This window comes from Aythya ferina, assembly GCF_964211825.1.
Source record: "Aythya ferina genome assembly, chromosome: W".
Lineage (NCBI taxonomy): Eukaryota > Metazoa > Chordata > Aves > Anseriformes > Anatidae > Aythya > Aythya ferina.
In genome coordinates this window covers 1,305,425-1,324,378 of record NC_140313.1, presented here as the reverse complement: position 1 = coordinate 1,324,378, position 18,954 = coordinate 1,305,425, and the positions used below count along the sequence as shown (strand labels likewise).

Here is an 18,954-nt window from a genome sequence, read left to right as displayed (position 1 = left end):
AACTCCCATGAGGCCGCGCGTGCCCGCCGCCATTTTGTGTGGGGGTGCGGGCTCGGGGAGCGCTGAGGGGGCTCAGGGGGCCTTGCGGGGTGTGAGGGGCTCTGCTCGTCCCGGCTCCTTGTCCCGGGCTAGGCGGGGGGCACCGGCGGTATTTTGGGGTCAAAGAGACCCAGGAGGCTTCCAGCAGCCCTGCTGTAGGGCCCCGCTCCTCCTTTCCGTGTAAATCGTGGTGATCCGCGTCTGCGTGTGGTGCTCTGCGTAATAAAGTTACTAATTCCTGTGCCTCGTTGCAGCGTCTGCTTCTTTCTAACACACTAACGTGCTTCTCAAATGGGCTTTTGCTTGCAGGAATTATAATTACAAGGAGATTCTGATCTTGCTTGCAGGATTTGGAGCCATTCTGCCCTTCAGTCCATGGTTTGGGGGGGTTACGAAGTCAGCTTGGAAAGCGTTGGCCAAATTGTGTAAATTGGATAAATCTTAAGTGCTCCGATGCTAAATCAGTTCTTGTTGTGACCTGTAAAATAATACTGATGTGTGTACACATCTGGCCATATAAAAGAACCTACAGGAGTAATACGTTTCTACTTCAGTTACATTCAATATTTTTTTTTTATTTATACTAAGCTACTTCTGTCATTTTCTATGAGAACCCCCATTGTGCAGGCTCTGAAATAAAAGATAATGATATGCCTGCATTTCTTTGCTGAATGTCAGCAACATGAAGCACAGTTACTGGAAAAGCTGAGGATCCTTGGGAATTAGTGAGGAGCTGGATTTCTTTGCCATCCTCTCAGCTCTGTGCTCTGCTAAAGCTTCGGTATACAAGAAGTTTCCCCTATTGAGATACATATTTTATATATATATATATTTTTTTTTTTTTTTTTCTCCCTGAGGCTTTATTTTCTCTCTTTTACTTTTCTAGGCGTGACGCCTATGGATGACTAAGTTACTTGAAAAGCAGGAAGTCGAATAGCTAAATATTATTTTCCTCTAGATTACTGACATTTTACATAACTAAAAAAAGAAAATCATAGATACATTACAGTTTGAGAACCAACTGTATTTATATTAAACTGTATTTAAGTTATTTCAGTGCAGGTGATGACTTGGACTTTCTTTTTCCATTTAGATACCTTAAAAAATGAGTGAAGATCCAAACAGAAATCTGGATAAACACCACGACCAGCTTAATAAAAAAAGCAGTGTCTCCTCTCCTGATTCAACAGTATCTGTTCTTCTAACCAGCATTGGCAGCAGCAATTCGTGCTCCTGCAGTTTGATTCAATACAAGGACAAGCTTTACAGCTCTGCATCTGAGGCGCTGCAAGCTTATATCGAAGATTTTGATCTAAGTCTCACGTCTTCAGAAATAACCACTGGGAAGATCTGCCTGTGTCAAAGTACTCCCAAACCAGCGGAGTTTTCAAAGCATCACGTCAAAGGAAAACACTGTGTGTTTTCTGCAAGTACGTCTTTTAACAAGTTTTGATGTTTTCTGGTTGTTTTTTTTTGTTTGTTTCCCTCCACTGCCGATGGTTTTGCAATTCCTTGTCTCATGTCAGCTGTTTTGGTGGAGTATTCCCTGTATGACTGCCTGCAAGTCTTCGTGGTATAATAAATGATGCTTGATCATGGCTAGCAATATTTGTCATTCTCTGTGGTGCAAATATTGCATTCAGAAAATATTCCAGACTGTAAATGTGTATTCCAAAAGGTGACGTAACTTTTAATTGCTGTTTTTTTTATCAAGATCCCAATTCTTGCAAGAACTATAATGCAGTACCCCTTGGTTAATAATATACCCAGCTTTAATTTATTACTCCACGTTAGATCTTACAAGTGTGTCATTCTGGTATGCCTGAAGTTATGCGATTCATGTAAACTGTCTTTGTTTTTCAGCGTTGGATGACTGTAATGAGCACGTCGGATTAAGTTCTCTTGCTTCACCCTGTAGAGGGGAGATGGAATGTGACCCAGACTCGATTAGTCTTGCGACAGATGATCTGTTAGCTTTTCCAGCAGATGGATCGCTGCCCTGCGTCCTGAGCAGGCCTTTTAAATCAAGACAAAATAGTGAGTGGAGCAGATGGCCACTTAAAAAATCTGTCTGCCCTTCCCACACCGTGTCCCTCGATACTGAAAGGGGCTCCTGTCTTCAGGAGAACAGCAAAGCTGATGCTAATCAGAATGTACACAAAGCCTTCAATAAAAGGAAATATGATGTGTTTACACCTAACAAGTACTCTATCTCCTCGAAAGGAAGTTCCAGACCCTTATCTGTTGAGAACTCTGCCACTCTTCCTGCTAAGAATTACCCAAGGTGGCTTACCAGTCAGAAGGCTGACTTAAGTGTATCAGGGATAAGCAGTATTCCCAGTTCTCACTACCCAGTCTGGCTGAAGAGTCATAACCTTTTCTCTGCTGCGACTAAAGAAAGTGATGGACGCAATTTTAACACCCAAAGCAAAGCTTCCTCTTCGCAGATTTCTGAGATGCTGAAAAACCAGTGCTCCGTAGATGAGGACGGTGCTGATTTTCTTAAAAAAAGTGGTTGCCTGGATCTGACAGGTGATAACGAAGTAGCAGAAAGTTGCAAGTATGACAGCACAGATGCACTCCTCCAATCTGATACCTCCTTTTCAAAGCACACCAACCAGTCATTCGGAGGTAACTAGAGTTCACAATTGTTTCTGAATTTTGAGGGCGAGCTAATGAATTTCATTTTCAAACAAAAGCTCTCGTTATGTTAGTCTGCATTGTACAGCAGATTTATTTACCTCCATCTTTGACAAGTGATTCAAAGCATTTATTAGTTAGATGACCAAGCTGAATAGCTTTTATACTGTAAATTTTCATATATTGGTGAGTATTTAAGCATTCCTTTTACAGCAGAGAATATTTATCACAGTGGCATATCTTACAGCAAGATAACAACAGTAATTCTATAAATATTCGAATAGAATTTCAAGCTTTACATTAAATGATATGATGTCTATTCTTTTTCTTCATTATGCAAAGCACAAATATTGATCTCTTCTTTCTTCCAAGAGGTTAGGTGCGAAAGCTAAGTTAAAATGTTGTGAATTCAAAGTCACAAAATGCCAGATAACACAAATGTCTGCAAACACCTTTTCAATATGTATGCATGATGGACTTCAGATGCATGCATATATCGTTTTTTTTTTCCCAAACAGAATTTTTCTATCAATCATGAAAAGGGTGGGTATAAAAATAGCTGAGAATGTCTCTGTCGTGATTAGTGCTTGTCTCAACTTACTCTAAAATGTGAGTTTTGTGTGATTGTATATGTGATACTCATGTATACGTTTGTGTTTCTTCTCCCACATGTCTTTAAAAAAAGCTGTTAGAAGAACCCATACAAATAAGAAAACTAACTTAATTTTTGCAGGATTAATAAATAATATTTGTTTGGTGAATTCATTACATTTCTACAGAAAATTTAATTAGATTTTCTACAGCATGAAAGCATATAATCATTAAATAATCTTGAATGCAGCACTTGTTTTACGTAGGAAGAGAAACACTTGATTACTTTAAACATTCTCCCAGCTAGAAACATCTTTTTGGTACTGCTGATTCACATTTTTCATTGCCATACCAACATAAGCAAAGGTGTTGTGCTGTGGCTACACAATCTGTAAAATATTTCCAGTGCTAATTCATCTGTAGTAATTTTGAGTATTACATAAAATTAAAAATAGTGCGGAAATAACGTGTCCAATTGTCTTCAAGGGCTTTCTGTCCTTGCTTTTTAGAAGACCAACTTGAGCTGCTCACCTTGAAGGCTGACAGAGATCTGGAGAGTTCAAATGAAGGTTTGTCAAGCGCTCTGGAAGGTGATGGCAGTCCTTCTACAACAGATGTACTCGGGGCAGAAAGACCCTGGGAAAATGTTCTGGGTGCTTTGTAAGTAAATAAACACAGATTACGAAATCCTTTGTTAAGAAAAATGCATTATGTATTTAATTCCTTTTGTGTAGAGTTTATAAATATTGGTAATATGGCATGTGCATAAAGGATTTATTGTTAGATTTCCTGCCTAGTGCTAAATATTTGATATTCTGAGGTCAGATTAGTGCACTACTTTCCCTTTTCCACTGTTTTGCAAAGAGTGCTATCAATATTATTGTTGTCTTTTAATAATATATTTTACATATCATTGATACACAAAGGTATTTACTTCAAGAGAACCATTATTCGGTGGAATTTAAATTGATAAATTTAACAGTATATGAAAAATGAAATAATTTAATTATATTTAACAGGCGAGCAAAAGTCCCAACCTGCAGCATTCCTATTACTAAAAATATTATTAAAATAACTGTTTTTCTTTGGGTGTTGAATATATAATTGCAGATGTAAGAAAAACACTTCTGTATGCTGTATTATAGCTAAAAATTAGTTGTCTTTAATTTATTATTATTATTATTAGTTAGTTAGTTGCTTTTTATGGCTACTCAGGGTTTGATTTAACTGGCAAAACTGGAAAAAAGTAGTAGTGTGGTTCTCTCATAGTCAGTTTTCATCAGAAAGACTGTTGAATTCTTTCAGATTATCAACCTGTTGTTCTTCTCCATTGCATGTTTAATGTCGCTGCAGCAAATCACCAGTGGCTGCATGCTGGGAGGACAGAAACAATCCTCTGCCATTCCCCAAGGCAGACATCATCGATAAATTCTTGGAAGACTGTTTAGATGACAAAAACAAGGTCAGTAAAATTGAGGGTTTACTGCTTAGAGTGCCCAAAATGAGTAAGGCTGGTAAATATCAGAAGGGGAGATACCTCCAAATTGCTTTCCTTCTCCTAAAATGTACAAAGTAGAAAGTCAAACTGCTGTAATTTAGTCGTATTTCAGCATGATGAGTTCTTAAAGTTATTAAATCCCATGAGCTAACACTTAGTTTTACTTTTACATTCCATATTTAGTTTAAACAGTAATTTTCCTGCCTCGAGTAAAAGAAAAAAATGTTTTATTATAGATGTATTAAATGCTTCCTATTTAAGAGCCTTGCTGGTGTCGTGCTGGGTATGAGTCAAGTTCAAGGGGTAAATTAATATATTATTATTCACGCTGTCGCACTGGAATTGGGTTTTGGATTGAATTGACTCTCTTTAGATTATTCATTATTTTAATCCCATTCTTACATGTTAATCGCCTTCTTGGCAGTCTTAGTATTGTTCAGTCTTTCATTTTAATTATATGAACCCTTTCCATTTCTATTACCCTTTCCTCAGCTAGGGAGATGAGCCCCGAGCCCAGTGTTCTAGTCCAAAGGCATAACGTTCATTTCTGTCGTGGTATGTTGCTTTTCCTTTCTGCCCTCTGTCCTTGAATCTTAACCACTCTAACATTCTCTTTTCCCATCCTGCAGAAAAGCAAAGCATTATCCTTTAAGTTAGTCCACAGTGGCACACGTTTCTGTTCCCCTACAGAGTTGCTTGACACAGAACCTAACAATCTGCATGAGTAATTTAAATGATTCTCTCTAATGAATTTGGCATCATTTCTAGAAAAGAGTTTTTCTTGATGACCCACAAAGTTTGGCACCTTGAATTATTTTGCTTGCTTGTTTTGTGTTTTATTATTGAATGAGCAGCTATCACAAAGGTGCTAATTATATGAATGAATCTATGCTTATCATTAATGTTGCTTACTTGTTCTGTTAGTTATAAGACGTTAAAAGATGTTCCAGCATTGCTGCCATAACATTAAAAGGACTTGACGCTGACAGCCATAATATTCTTGAATGATTTTACACAAGCCAAGGCTGAGACCTTCCTGTGTTGCTTCAGAACATACAAGCACAAGACAAAACAAAAATGCATGGATTTACAGTGACTTCTCTAACTCTACAGTGGCATAAATTAAGATGATCCAGAGTAGCATGATTTATGTGCAATTTATCAATAGACTTGCAAAGAGCAGGTAGAGAGAAACACTCACAAATTTGCCTTTCAGCTGTTTGAGGGAAACTTCAAAACTTCCTCAAATTTTTATGTGTACTGATCAAGAAATGTTGCTGTTATGTGCACAATCAACACATTCTTTTGGATTTTGGTTTAGGAAAACATCTTTTCTGGAGATCATAAGCACAGACCCCTGGAAGCCTTGAAGCTAATGTTGTTTAAGCTTCAAGCAATTCAGGGAAGATTAAACCCGAACGACACGGCTGAGCAAAAGGAAGAGTTTGAAAAAGTAAGTAGTCAGTTTCCTTGTACTCTCCTGTCAGTATCGATGTGCTGTTTACATTCTTTTATGGCTGAGCTTTCCAGTCAGCTTCAAAACAACACTGCCAGCAGATTCCATCCAGGTTGCATCAAGATCCAAATGGCTGTGCCCTAAAGCCCCGTGTCTTTCTGCTGTTCCTGCTGCCGTTGTGAATCAGTCTCTGTGCAGAAAGCGCTGCTTATCCAGAAGGTGGCGACATTCCAGAGAATCCTGCCCAAACAGAGCACATCACGCTCCCCTGCTGCTCGAGCACCAGCTACAGCAGCCACTTGATGTGTTCTGGACAAGCTGCCTCCTGATTATATCCCAATTAATATCAGGCTTTCAGGGGCATTTGAGAATCGCATTTTTAAAAAGTCACTCTCAAGTGTTTTATCCTCGCCTGCTTTAGCATCAGTGATTCAGTATTTTGTGTCCCCTATGTTTCAAAATTCACAGATTAATTTCTTTATAAAGTTTTCATAATGCTTCCTATATACAGCTCTTAAAGTTTATGTCCTATGCTCAGTAGTGAATGAATTCTCCATGCATATGGATAAGGAATGGGCCAGAGGGAGCAACCTTCTGCAACATCATAGCTGCACAGGAACTTGGATTAAACCCCTCCTGAATTATTCTGTGTTTCCGTAAAGCTTTTGGTAATCTTTTCCAATGAAATGTGCTATATTTATTTTTTTTTCTGTCACATTCAGGTGTGTTCCTCAGTTTGCAATTTATTTATTTTTTAGCTTTTTGAAAAAGGAGATGCTGAATTAAAACTCTGTGACAGCGAGATAATCCCTCTTACCAATTCTATTCAGAAGTAAGTGACTGTCGATTTTCTGATTTTTCACTGTTTTCAGAAAGTAAAGAGAAAGAATGATTAGCTGAGAGATGTTGTGGGATCTGAAAAATGTTAAGAATAAGCAAATTGTGAATAATTAACAACAATCCTACTGGAAAGTCGTAAGTAACTAAAGAAATAATAACTTTGAGAAAAGGCAGAGTGGAAAACAGGTTTTGATTACGCAGAGCATTTGTTTCAACAAAAGTATAATACTGTGATGTGAAATTAAAAGGTTTGTGTAAAAATACAGTAATTTTTAGAGTGATATGCTCTTTGATAACATGATTTAACACGTTTATCACCGTGTTAAATACCTTTTCCATAATAATTTAATAATTTAATAATTTAATAATTTAATAATTTGCATGAGTGCCCATATTTGAGAAGATGTGTTTAGAATTTCAGTTCCCCACAATATTTTATCTTTTTCTAAAAGAAAACCTTAATTTGTTTTATAATCTCTAAAACAGAACGAGTGGACAGTTAGACAAGATGATGGGAACTGTTTCTAATACAATTCAAAGTGATAAACTGTTAGTACGTAAACTGTTAGTAAGTAAACTGCTAGTAAAACATAATTTTGTGTTGATTGTAACTACTTAGACACTGTTATTAAAGTCTTCATAATTCCTAATTTAGGGCTTTACACCATGTGTCACATCTTAAGAGTCTTCCTGAAGATACCAATATGAAAAAAGAACAAAGTGACAATCATCAAGAAGATAAAGAAGAAAAAAGCTGATATCAACGAAGTTTAATACTGTGTAATTTAAATAATTTGTCAGCTTGTACATTGTTCAATTTTTTTTTGAAAGGTGGACCAGTGCCTGCTCTGAAAAAAATATTTTATTCATTATTTCTGTACCTGTTCATTACTTTCACGAGTTATCTCAAACCTTGAGTTATTAGTGCTTCCAGTAGGGTATTACAACATGTGAGGAGACACCACTTTTCGAAGAACATGGAATTAAACCAAAATTAACATTTCATGGAAAAAGCCCTGTGTATTTATATTTTTCATAAAAATAATAAAATAAATAAACTAAACTGTTTGTCCAGTTCTGGGTATCATAGTTGCACAGCCTATTAGATTTTTTCTTATTTTCTTATCAGAATTTTATCAGCAATGAAGAGTATTTTAAAGAGGGCTTTGATTGCCTATATATCAACGGAAAAGTAACTTTTAGGATACATACACGAGGCACTTCTTGTAGTTATAGCTGGAATTTTGTTTTCTTGTCAGTAAAAGTGAATTTACCACTCAGGAGCAATAAATGAGTATGTAAGTCAAGGACCAAACAGCAATAATTGCCATTTCCAACTTGTCAGTGGTGTTCGTTTCCTGGAGGCTAGATCAGGGAAAAGGCATTTTATTGAGCTATAATCTTTGTTTCGATAGTGACGGGGTGGGGAAGGGAGGCAGAAAGCCCGAGTCCGGCGCTTGGAGGAAATAATAAATTAGCAGGAGTTGTCAGAAGGAATGTCACCGTTTCTCAGCAAGTTACAAGAAGTGTTTGCTGAGGATGTACAGAAGTGTCCGTGATCGTATGTATTTGCATACACAGGAAATCTTTTCTGCAGAAAGAACTTCCTGAATTGCAGTGTGTATATAAATGAGTAAAACCGAGCTGGGACAGTTAAGGCTTTGATGAGGACAAGCCTTGTGCTCTCAGACCTTGCGAAGATCCCAGCGGGGGTAAGACAGAGGGTTGGCACGGTGGGAGGAAGACGGATGGGAATTTTTTCTCTGGGATTTCTGTCCTTCCGAGGGGAAGACCCTTTGTGATGCTGGGCTTTAAATGGGATAGCTGTGTGCTGCCATGGTATTTGCCTCTGGAAATTTGCATCAGGGCATCTCTCAGCATCAGTTCACACCGATTTGAAAAGAGGCTGGTATAAGAAAACTTATTTTCAGGGTTCAGATATCACGAAGACTGCCAGCTGAGGGGTAGTCTGGTTCATTTATACCCCTTTTAGCCTGAAAAGAAGGATCTGAAAAACTGCAAGCCCTGTAGTCACTCATTATCAATAGCATAATAATAGTTGTCACTATTAATTCTTTTCCTGTGTAACGAGGTGAACTCCTACACTGTCAAACATTTGTATTTGTTTGTCAAAATATGTTTGTGGAAGCTCACACATATATACAGACCTGGAGCTGTGAAACCCTTGAAAATCACGGTTTTCTTTCTTGTTGATCATTGATTCATTAATCTACCACGTTTTTTCATTTTTCTTTCCTTACTTAAAATATTCGGTTGCGTTTACAGTCAGAAAATCTGTGCGGAGAGAGTTGCTGTTTGGAGAGAAAGGAGAACAGCTTTTGATTACATTTCTCTGTGAATTTTTACCTTTGCGTCAAAGTTTAGAGAATAAAAGGAGAGAATCTGCTGGAAGTCTCCTGGTGGCAATAAAGGGAGAAAAAAGCCCGAGTGCTATTACGTTGAGATCCTGCCATTAAGTCCACCAAACCACAAAAAGATGAGATGGGAAAAAAAAACATTGTAAAAAATATAATTGAATAATTTGCCCCAAGGAGATGTTATTTGGCCAAATATCTGTTGGGAAAAAAATCAATTGAACAGAGTAGATCCAGGATATTTTTAGGCTATGAGGATATCAGGTTTTGATCAGAGTGTGAAGTACAGGATTTAAAAGATTTAAAGGTTTTTAGAAGGAAAAAGCGACTTCACTAAATTCAGATCTGTTTGCAAAATCCTGGGAAAATAGCCTAGAAAAAAAGACGCTCAGGAATTTGGATGTTCATCAGGATAGAGGGATCTGAAAAATAATTGTAGGACATCGTTACATGGAACTATGAAAATCAATATAATTTGGCATGTAGTCTTCAAGGGTCTCCAAGAAGAAAGCACCAAAGAATTGGGTGGAATTGCACTTAACCATAGTCACCTTTGACTTTTGTGCTTTTTGGAAGAGCATAAAGAGGAGAGACAAGGAGGAAGAATGGTCAAAGCTAATAAAAGGGCACCAACGTCCCTCATTGTTTACTATAGTCCCTTACTGACAGAAAGGAAGACCTGGGAAAACCCTGGTCCATGAGTTTCCTGCAGAGATTAATAAATTAGGCCTGTGAAGATACGATGTTTACTTAAATCATCAGCAGCAATCAAGCAGGTAGCAATACCGTGGAGGGAAGGTGAATAAAGTCCAGATTAGAAAAGAGAAAGCGTGACGGAGAGGGCTGACGCAAGTTACCTGTGGTCAGTGGACTGTCCCGTTTGGCATTAATGCCAAGCTCCTGCTGGAAAGAAGAAAAGAAAAAGGAAAGGAAAGGAAAGGAAAGGAAAGGAAAGGAAAGGAAAGGAAAGGAAAGGAAAGGAAAGGAAAGGAAAGGAAAGGAAAGGAAAGGAAAGGAAAGGAAAGGAAAGGAAAGGAAAGGAAAGGAAAGGAAAGGAAAGGAAAGGAAAGGAAAGGAAAGGAAAGGAAAGGAAAGGAAAGGAAAGGAAAGGAAAGGAAAGGAAAGGAAAGGAAAGGAAAAGAAAAGAAAAGAAAAGAAAAGAAAAGAAAAGAAAAGAAAAGAAAAGAAAAGAAAAGAAAAGAAAAGAAAAGAAAAGAAAAGAAAAGAAAAGAAAAGAAAAGAAAAGAAAAGAAAAGAAAAGAAAAGAAAAAAGAAAATGAGGAGAGGAGAGGAGAGGAGAGGAGAGGAGAGGAGAGGAGAGGAGAGGAGAGGAGAGGAGAGGAGAGGAGAGGAGAGGAGAGGAGAGGAGAGGAGAGGAGAGGAGAGGAGAGGAGAGGAGAGGAGAGGAGAAGGAAAAAAAGAAGAAAAAAAACAAAAGAAAAAAAAAAGAAAGAGTATTTATAAACACTATGTATCACACAAACCTAGTTTCCTTTTATGACAGGGTAACAGCGTTTAACACTTCTGTGTCTCAAAACGAAGAATCATGGTCCATTTGAAATTATTTTTAAGGAATCATTGGGATGGTTGGAGAACAGCACTTGGGGTTAACAAGGTTTGTCTAGTGCTTTCCATGATTTTCATTAATGGGGTGCAGTTGGAGAAGATCAGGAGGAGAGAGGCTGAAATGATGAAGGAGAGGGAAGTGTGATTTTATTGATTTATTTATTTTTCCCTTACCTAGCAAGCAGCCTGTCTGTTAAGTCAGGGGATGTAAACGGGGTCAGGAAAGACTTGGATTTTCACAGAATGAAGCAGAGGAAGGAAGGCATCTTCCTCTTTGGAGGAAGATTTCGGAGCTGGATGCGCTGCTGCGCGGTCATGTCGATGGTGGGAGGGTAACCCTAACGGGCTGCAATTGCAGCAAGAGTGGCTTAGCCTTGTGAAAAACTTCTCCATGATAAGGATATGTAAGCAGCAAAGTGTGTTGCCAAAGGAGTTTGGGAACCTCGACCGTTTTGCTTGTTGCAAAAGCAGGTTGTGTAACCCAAAGCTATAACTTCACCGCGGTAGGTCCTTCTGGGAGGGGACCAGATGACCTCTGATGATTCCCTTTTTTTAATTTTTCCCAGTATTTGGTGGTTCAGCCTCATCTCGTTGCCATGTGTCAGCCCTTTCTGCCATAGCTCGGAGTTTCTCTATTGCTGCCCATCGCTGCACAAGGGCGCTGCGCTCGGTGCCGCTGCCGTGCAAAGGCGATGAGTCACTTCCCCGGCCTTAATGCAACATAAATGAGCACACGTCGCAATTAACAGCCTCTTCTGTCAACGTTTCTCTTGTCTTTTGCAGGTTCATCTATACTAAATGGATAACCAGGCCTTTGAAATGCACGGGGAGAAAATACAAAGCTCTTCCAAAGGAAAAGAGTGGCCCAAGAAAGAGGTACCAGCCAGTTTCTTTTAGTCTTCTCAAAATATTATTAATAGATATAGTTAAGATTAAGCCCTTACTTCATATTAGTTCACCATATGACCCCATCCTATACCATTAAGAAGGTCCTGAGGAAAACAAAACTCCCAAGGGCTTCTGCTGCCAAGGTTTTATGACATCCTATCTCACGTGCATATGCCGGGAGCTGGACAGCGAGACACAATTCCCTGGCCTCGCTGAAGTTAAGAGCTAAATTCTTTATCCCATGACAAAATAATTATCTTTGGAGGATTCCCCCTTGATTTTAACCAAAACAGCTACTTAAAAGCCCATTTTGTTGTCGTGTTTAGCATCTCTTCTGAGTTACACATTTGAGTACTATTTCATTTTTTTTCTTTATTTTTTTTTTCTTGCCCTTGAGAAAATCCACTATCTGTACTTTTCTCCTTAAAGTTTTTGCTCCTTGGGATTTTGAAGGAACTTCGTGGAGAAGGAGCTGGCGTAGTGCTCCTAGGGCCCTGCGTATGTCTGCAGCCTGCCCCTTGGCCGTAAACACGGCAAAACCAGCAATTTCCTCAATATAATAAAATAATCGATTGAATCGGCGCCACTGCTGTGAAAATGCTGTAAATTAAAGGTCATTGCAGCTTAGAAAATGAGGATTTTGAACACATTTAGGTCTAACGCCTTGTTCTCTGATGAGACTCTGTGGTCTGTGTACTGCTGTTGTAATATTTAATTGAATGCAAGCTTGAAAAAAGGGGTAATTTAAACTGAGGAAAGGATTATTACTGAGTAAAATACATTGGTATTTCGAGCACTTTTCCACTGGTAAGGGAAATTTATTAGCAAAGAGCTTTTGTCAAAGAGATTCATGAAAGAGGTCATTTTGTTAAAATCCGAGGGCAACCTGCAGATATTTCACTTCTGATTGTCCAGCTGAAGGGATCAGCTTTCATAGCTCATTTTCAGGCGCTCGGCACCTGAAAATCAATCTTTTAAAGGTAGATCAAGCTGTGCACCTCAGAATCACCGGAGGTTAAAAATCTGGGTCGGGGAATATGGTTTTGATTCATCTGAATCGGCAGCTTGTAAGAAAAACTGGTAAGGGGCAGGAAAACTGAAAATCCTCATCGAGGAGATGTTTTCTGCTGCCAGAATACCTACAGTAGGCTTCAGGTGCTTGTAAAACCCCAGGCTGATGAAGATGTGTTTTCAGTCAGTGAAACAAGGAAAGGACAGAAGGAAACAGCCCTATAACATGTGCTATAAGGTTTCCCTACAATGGGCTATAATTGTGTTTCTGCAAGGGTAATGATTCTGGTATGATAACAAAGGAATTATCACAAACCTTTTCCTGCGTGTTCAACCTAATAGAGCTCCTTGCTTTGTTTCGCTGGGCTTTTTCCTAATGCCAGGAAAGAAAAGGCAACTGGTCGCTGATGAAAATCTTCCTGGTTTGTCTGCTGGCCTGTGTTATCACCACCGCCATCGGAGTGCTGGTCTTGGCCTTGGTCTACACAACCACCACCCACATCGTGAAAGAGGTCAGCGTTACAGACGATGGGACAACCTCCACGAAACCAGAGGAAAAGAGCGTGGATGTCAAGTTCCAGTTCCTCAATCATCTGACAAAATCCAAGGTAAACTGTTCAACGATATTCTAGCATCGTGTATAGAAGTTGAATGGATTAATGTCACCTACTTTTACTTATTTAAGTAATAGCTGACCAGTCTAGAATCTAGAAACATTAACTTCCTATTCTTAAGACTGGATTCAAACAAATTCTTATGAATTCTTAAGAAAAACGAATCTTATGGCCTTGTTTCAGTGAGCTAACACATTAATTTACAATGTCACAAAGCTGCAGGAATTATGCAGGTTTTTTTGCAAGTCTATTTTGATTTTTATAGAAATTTCCCCTTTGAGCAATCTCTAAAGACAAGATCCATCTCATATTGTTATTAAAAATAATTTCTGATTGATTAAAATTTGAATTCATTTAAATTTAAAACTTACATTTAATTTTGCTCAGCAAAGAGCGAAAAGGATAAATTAGATAGCTGGACACTTTAAACTCCTACACATTATACTTAACTATGTAATATATTTGCAAATAAAAATGTGTTTAGGAATGCAAACAAAAAGACAAACAATGTGTATTAAGAGCAGAGCAACCCTTTTGATATGCCCTTCCCCTCTGCAAGATCCCCAGCTGATAAAACTATCCACTTTGATTCACTTTCCAGGTGTATAATTTCCCCGGTGGTGAAATTCAGTGGGCACGATTCAGGAATGACGTAAACGAGTATGAAAACGACGAAGAAATGGAATTTGGGAAAAGTATCAACAACCACCGCTCTTCGATGACTTTTGGCACCTTGAGGATCAAAGGCAAAGGGCTCCGGGTCCCCCACTGGCACTTCAATGCCAATGAACACGGCTACCTGCAGCAGGTATTCCTGCTTGTTTCTAAATCTTTGAAATCTTTGAAAAATTTTGCTCTACTTCACCTTAGTGACAAATATCATATCTGTAAAAATAAATTTAAAAAAATAAAAAAGATAAATAGAAACAGTGAGAAAAAAATCAAGATACAAAATTAATTTGAACACAAAATCATCTTTCCTTGGAAGTATATGTATTTTTATATATATATATATATCAATTATTCATTGTATTTCTAAGAATGATTACTCTTAGTTAATGCTAATAGCACATAACTGGGATTTAAGATCTCCAGCCCAACCCCTTCTGTGATCCTATGATTTAATTTAACTAAAGCTTGCAGGAGGGTGCATCAAGATCCGTTTTCTCCTAAGAGCCTATCCGAATTTGGGATCATATAGATGAAATGAGCAAGTTTTCACTGCTATTGTTAAATTCCGATCGTGTTACAGGGCACTGCCTGGATTGGAGTCATTGGGGCAGACGGCAGCGGGGTCACCACGTACAATGTCACGGCTGGCCAGGTGATCTTCTTCCCCAGAAACACCGTGCACTGGATAAAGAATGTAGGCACAGAGGACTGCGTGTTCTTGCTGTTTTTCACGACACACGAAGAGCTTCAGACCTTGGATGTCGATGATGCATTCTTCTCTACCCCAGAGGATATAGCAGCAAGAGCATTAAAGGTATGCTAGGATAACCAGCCTCTGCCTAATCTTCTTGACGTTACCATGGCAGTCCTTTTTTTGGGGGAGAATTCCCCTTATCTCAGCTCATCTCCTCAATTCCCCCAGTGTGGAGGGATGTACACCTACCCTACACTGTGCCACCCCCTGTGCTCCTTTATACACGAGGAGGAATAAACTTTTTGGGTCTTCACAGCTCATGGGGGAGCCTCCACAATTCCAAAGATGGAAGGGAAAATGATGTACTGAAGCCCAAAGCTCATCTCCCAACAACCCCTTGATGAATCTTGTGGTAAAATAATGTCTCAAGAAACTATAGATAAATCCACCTCCTTGTTAAAATGCAGCTAATCTGAGCTAACTAGTTGGCAGTGTTCCTTCATCAAGGCTCAGAAATTCTGCTGAGTCTGAGGAATCTGCACAAAACTGTGATAAATCTCCCCACCCTGAAAGAATTTGATGGGAGAGGGCAAAGCAAAGCCTTGACAGGACGAGGCAGCTAAGGAGATGAAGAAATGTCTGAAGAAATACAATCTGAATCCCTCAGTTTGCTTTTGCGCATCTGTCAACTTGCTCCGCGTTTTGTGTCCCGCAGCCACAAGGTGGAGTCAACTTCATCAGGACCTTCAAGAAACAAGTGGAAGATCAAGCAGTCAACCTCCCTCCAAACCTGGACGAGCTCGTAAAAAGTGCCGACTACGTGCAGTCCCCAGACCACCAGGTGTGGCAGTACTTCTACAACCTCAAAGGTACGCATCTGAGGACCTGGGATGGAAGAGCTCTCGGTGCTTGTCGAGGGGGATCTGGAAACATTTCACTGAAACGTGACTTCAAAGTAGAGAGAGTAATGATAATTTAAGGGGATTGGAAGAACGGGGAGTTATAATGATTTGTTTAGCATCCCTCTGTGCAGCCTGGGTGTGGTGATTACCAGGGAGCACCTAATGAACACAGACGGCAAAACTTAGTGCCAAGTAGCACGGTCTGTTCAAGAAGGCCTAAAAAAATACACTCAAAGCTATGTGTGTTGGTCTTGACAGCAATTTGGGGTGGAAAAGTTCCAGTCTGAGGTTTCCGTTGTGGTGATCTAACCACTCAAACATCCAACAAAGGAGATGGCATAGCGCCTAGTGGTTAAGCCAAATGGGCTTTCTTTTTTGTTCTGGAGGCTCACAAGATTCAAGGCTTCAAGTTTAGCATGTAGTAATTCCCCAAAGTTCATTAACAACGTTCACAAAAGCTTGCTGTAAGTGCTCATTTAGCTATGTCTTTGGTTGAAGGGTCCAGAGAATATCGTTTCCCGGGAGGCATCTTCCAGTGGGCTCGCTACCACAGAAATAGCACCGGGCTGAATGAAACCGAGAAAATCTTCAGTGAGTCACTGAACAAGGTAAGTGCTTGCTTTTGAATAGCTACCTAAAAATAAGGCATTGAATAAGGTATTTATAAATAGGGCGTTTAGCTCCCTAAAAATAAGGCATCGAATGCATTTTGTGTAGGTTCGTCACCGCGATGTGATGTACAACAGGGACGTAACAAACTCTGAACATTTTTGTTGTTTTTCAGCATGAAAATGCCCTGACCTTAGCAACTCTCAGGATATTCAACAATCAGCTGGGACAGCCTCATTTCCACTTCAATGCTAATGAGATGGGTTACGTCATTAGCGGCTGCGGACAGGTAATTCCCTACCTCAGTAAGGGGCAAGCCAGTGGAGTTCTGGCTGGATAATAATCACAGATCTATTAACGAATCCTCATCCCTGATTATTAATCACACTTCAATTAGTATTATTACAAAACTTTTGGTGTCCACACATTCCTTCATTCCTTTTCAATATGAATTTTGATCTCAGTTGCATTTGTGGAAGCCTGTCTGGTCAAAGTGGGCTTGTATAAAGAGCAGAATTTGTCTTTCTTGCTCAGTTGTTCAGAGAAATCACACATGCTCTTGAAAAGAATTCAGACTGAATAGTAGGAAAAGAAGGTAACAGTAAAATAAAACAAAACAGTACTTTTAAATTAGATCCTGCTGCTTTCCTTGCAACAGGCTGGAGTTATCACCTCCTCTGGAGCCACCAGCAGCTTCAACATTGGCATCGGAGATGTCATATTTTTCCCCGTTGGGACCCAGCATTACCTTAAAAGCATATGTGATGAAGACTTGCTTCTGATTCTAGCCTACAGCACAGGCGACCAGGTGAGAAAACTTCACAGGAGGAGGCAGAAAAGCCCAACTGTACATAATCTTATGCTTTAAGCAGCTCTGCATCTGAGGAGCCAGAAAAAGGCTGTATTTTTCTAACCTAAGCATCCAGTGATATCAAGAGCTCCGTGTAAGGCTTATTGTTAGCTGTATACCTTTATAGTCATTCATTTTCACTTCAATTTGAGATGCACTTCAATATTTCGTATCATTAATGCTGTAAAAATAGCCAGGAAGCTATGATTATTCTCTCTAAAATACTGTGTCTTTTCCTTACAGCTGGAAACTCTTCGCATGAACGACTACTTCCACGCAACAGCAGACCATATCCTTGCTCAGATTTTTTTCAAGGAACAGGACGAGTTCAAGAAGTTCCCAAGGTCTAAAAAATAGACTGCCGATAAGTGGTCTCAGCAGTTCATGGCTCCAAGGAGATTTTGTACAAGTGCTGTGTTTCTGGCAGCACCTTCTGATGCCTTTCTCGCTGTTTATCCAGAAGAGATGTTCAGAAAATAGGATTTATGGTTACTAATTTTATTTTTTTTTCCCTGTTTGTATTTTTTTATCATGTATTATTTATAGTGCAATGTATTTTGAGTGTATATTAAATTAACTTCTACCTCTGCAATTGCCTTTGGTTGTGTATATAACCCATTATCCCGCTTTATCTCTTTCCTCACATTACCGAGGTTTACATTGATTTTCTGTCACGGCGACAGCACTTTATCTACCAGCATCTGCACAAACACAGCACATTCACCAAACTCTGTCTGCCCTGACACCAGGCATTGCTGTAAGCCCTGCCTCGAGGAGTGGCTGCAGGAACGAGCTCATCGTGCATTCGCCTCAAATTCACTCTCGCTGCAGCCCCCTCAGCTTAGTTCTTGCAAGTTCATACTTGCTTAGTTCTTGGAGCTTAAATCAAATCAGGATCAAGGTGGTTTACTAAGTTATTATTGCAGACATTGCCACCCTTTCCCCAAGATGGGGCCTCAAACACTCTGAGTTACCTTGCACCCAAGGAGAAGAGGGCCTGGCTTATTATTAGAGCATTAACTGATTTCAGGTATGAAGAGAGCGACAGGCTCTGCTCGTTACGAAAATGTCATTCAGGTGCCACCAATCAATCTGCCCAGGGCTCTGGTTTAAAGCAATTCAGCTGAAAAGGAGAAGGTTTAGATGCTGGATGCTTGTTTCTTTGTTGAGTTGCTCCTCAGGATGTTCTTCGTGTCCTCAGCAGGTAGGGGAGATGCTCTGCTTGGCAGATGGGGAAGTGTAACCGGATAATGAACAGGGATGTGGCTCTTGTCCTGCTGTTGTTGTCTTCCTTTGCTGTGCTGATAACAACAGGCTGAAAGCTGAGGTCTCTTATCATGATTGCTGTGGCGTCTTCTGCCCACACAAGCCTTGCAGTCCCAACATGTAGAGTTTGTATGCTGCTTACAGGCACCCACTAATTATTTCAGTGCCTGGTTTCTGTCTGTCTCTTCAGCTACATGCTCCTTGGGCTGGCTTTGACCTGTTGTTGGAGTGGTTTGGCTTGCCTGTTGGTGTTATTCCACGTCGTGCTTAAGCTGCTCCTTAAAATACTATTTGGATGGGAACCTCCTACTCCATCTCCCTTACTTTCGTGCCAGTCTGCTCGAAACGCCACGCTCAGCAGTGCAGTGAATGCTCTCTGGAGAATCTCTTGGAAGGGCCACGAAGGGAAATGCATGGCTGTCGTTTATCATGCCGTAATGAAA

General features: G+C 39.7%; 3 protein-coding genes across 5 annotated transcripts in view; all 3 read left to right on the top strand.

Moving 5' to 3' along the window:
* Positions 1-7: 7 nt before the first annotated feature.
* LOC311426511 (lung adenoma susceptibility protein 2-like) lies at positions 8-8,127 on the top strand. Of its 3 annotated transcripts, none has more exons than XM_084502873.1 (8): positions 8-219; positions 1,133-1,469; positions 1,903-2,670; positions 3,780-3,930; positions 4,624-4,732; positions 6,090-6,221; positions 6,983-7,056; positions 7,720-8,127. In XM_084502873.1, exons 2-8 carry the CDS (start codon positions 1,145-1,147, stop codon positions 7,820-7,822), a joined length of 1,662 nt encoding a protein of 553 aa, XP_084358999.1. In that variant the 5' UTR covers positions 8-219; positions 1,133-1,144; the 3' UTR covers positions 7,823-8,127. The 3 variants fall into 3 exon arrangements, with proteins under 3 accessions (XP_084358999.1, XP_084359001.1, XP_084359000.1); XM_084502875.1 differs by having other exon boundaries at positions 69-194; XM_084502874.1 differs by having other exon boundaries at positions 77-258.
* Positions 8,128-8,680: 553 nt separating this feature from the next.
* On the top strand, positions 8,681-17,837 carry LOC311426504 (uncharacterized protein). The gene is made up of 10 exons (XM_084502868.1): positions 8,681-8,776; positions 11,789-11,881; positions 13,288-13,512; positions 14,120-14,326; positions 14,771-15,004; positions 15,600-15,753; positions 16,285-16,394; positions 16,571-16,684; positions 17,054-17,203; positions 17,489-17,837. The coding sequence occupies exons 2-10, from the start codon at positions 11,804-11,806 to the stop codon at positions 17,600-17,602; spliced, it is 1,386 nt and encodes a 461-aa protein (XP_084358994.1). The 5' UTR covers positions 8,681-8,776; positions 11,789-11,803; the 3' UTR covers positions 17,603-17,837.
* Positions 17,838-18,379: 542 nt separating this feature from the next.
* LOC311426522 (ras-related protein Rab-27B) overlaps positions 18,380-18,954 on the top strand; it is a 31,937-nt gene continuing 31,362 nt past the window's right edge. The window contains exon 1 of the mRNA XM_084502928.1: positions 18,380-18,449. The gene's annotated coding sequence lies outside the window, so the exon portion shown is untranslated. The remainder of the gene's footprint in view (positions 18,450-18,954) is intronic.

What these genes read in the sequence shown, in the direction of transcription:
- LOC311426511 (XM_084502873.1), top strand. Translation starts at nt 1,145, where the DNA reads ATGAGTGAAGATCCAAACAGAAATCTGGATAAACACCACGACCAGCTT. An exon ending in AAAAGGAAGAGTTTGAAAAA is followed by an intron (nt 6,222 to 6,982) that starts GTAAGTAGTCAG and finishes TTTATTTTTTAG; the next exon opens with CTTTTTGAAAAAGGAGATGC. An exon ending in CTTACCAATTCTATTCAGAA is followed by an intron (nt 7,057 to 7,719) that starts GTAAGTGACTGT and finishes TTCCTAATTTAG; the next exon opens with GGCTTTACACCATGTGTCAC.
- LOC311426504 (XM_084502868.1), top strand. Translation starts at nt 11,804, where the DNA reads ATGGATAACCAGGCCTTTGAAATGCACGGGGAGAAAATACAAAGCTCT. An exon ending in TAGCAGCAAGAGCATTAAAG is followed by an intron (nt 15,005 to 15,599) that starts GTATGCTAGGAT and finishes TGTGTCCCGCAG; the next exon opens with CCACAAGGTGGAGTCAACTT. An exon ending in TCATTAGCGGCTGCGGACAG is followed by an intron (nt 16,685 to 17,053) that starts GTAATTCCCTAC and finishes TCCTTGCAACAG; the next exon opens with GCTGGAGTTATCACCTCCTC.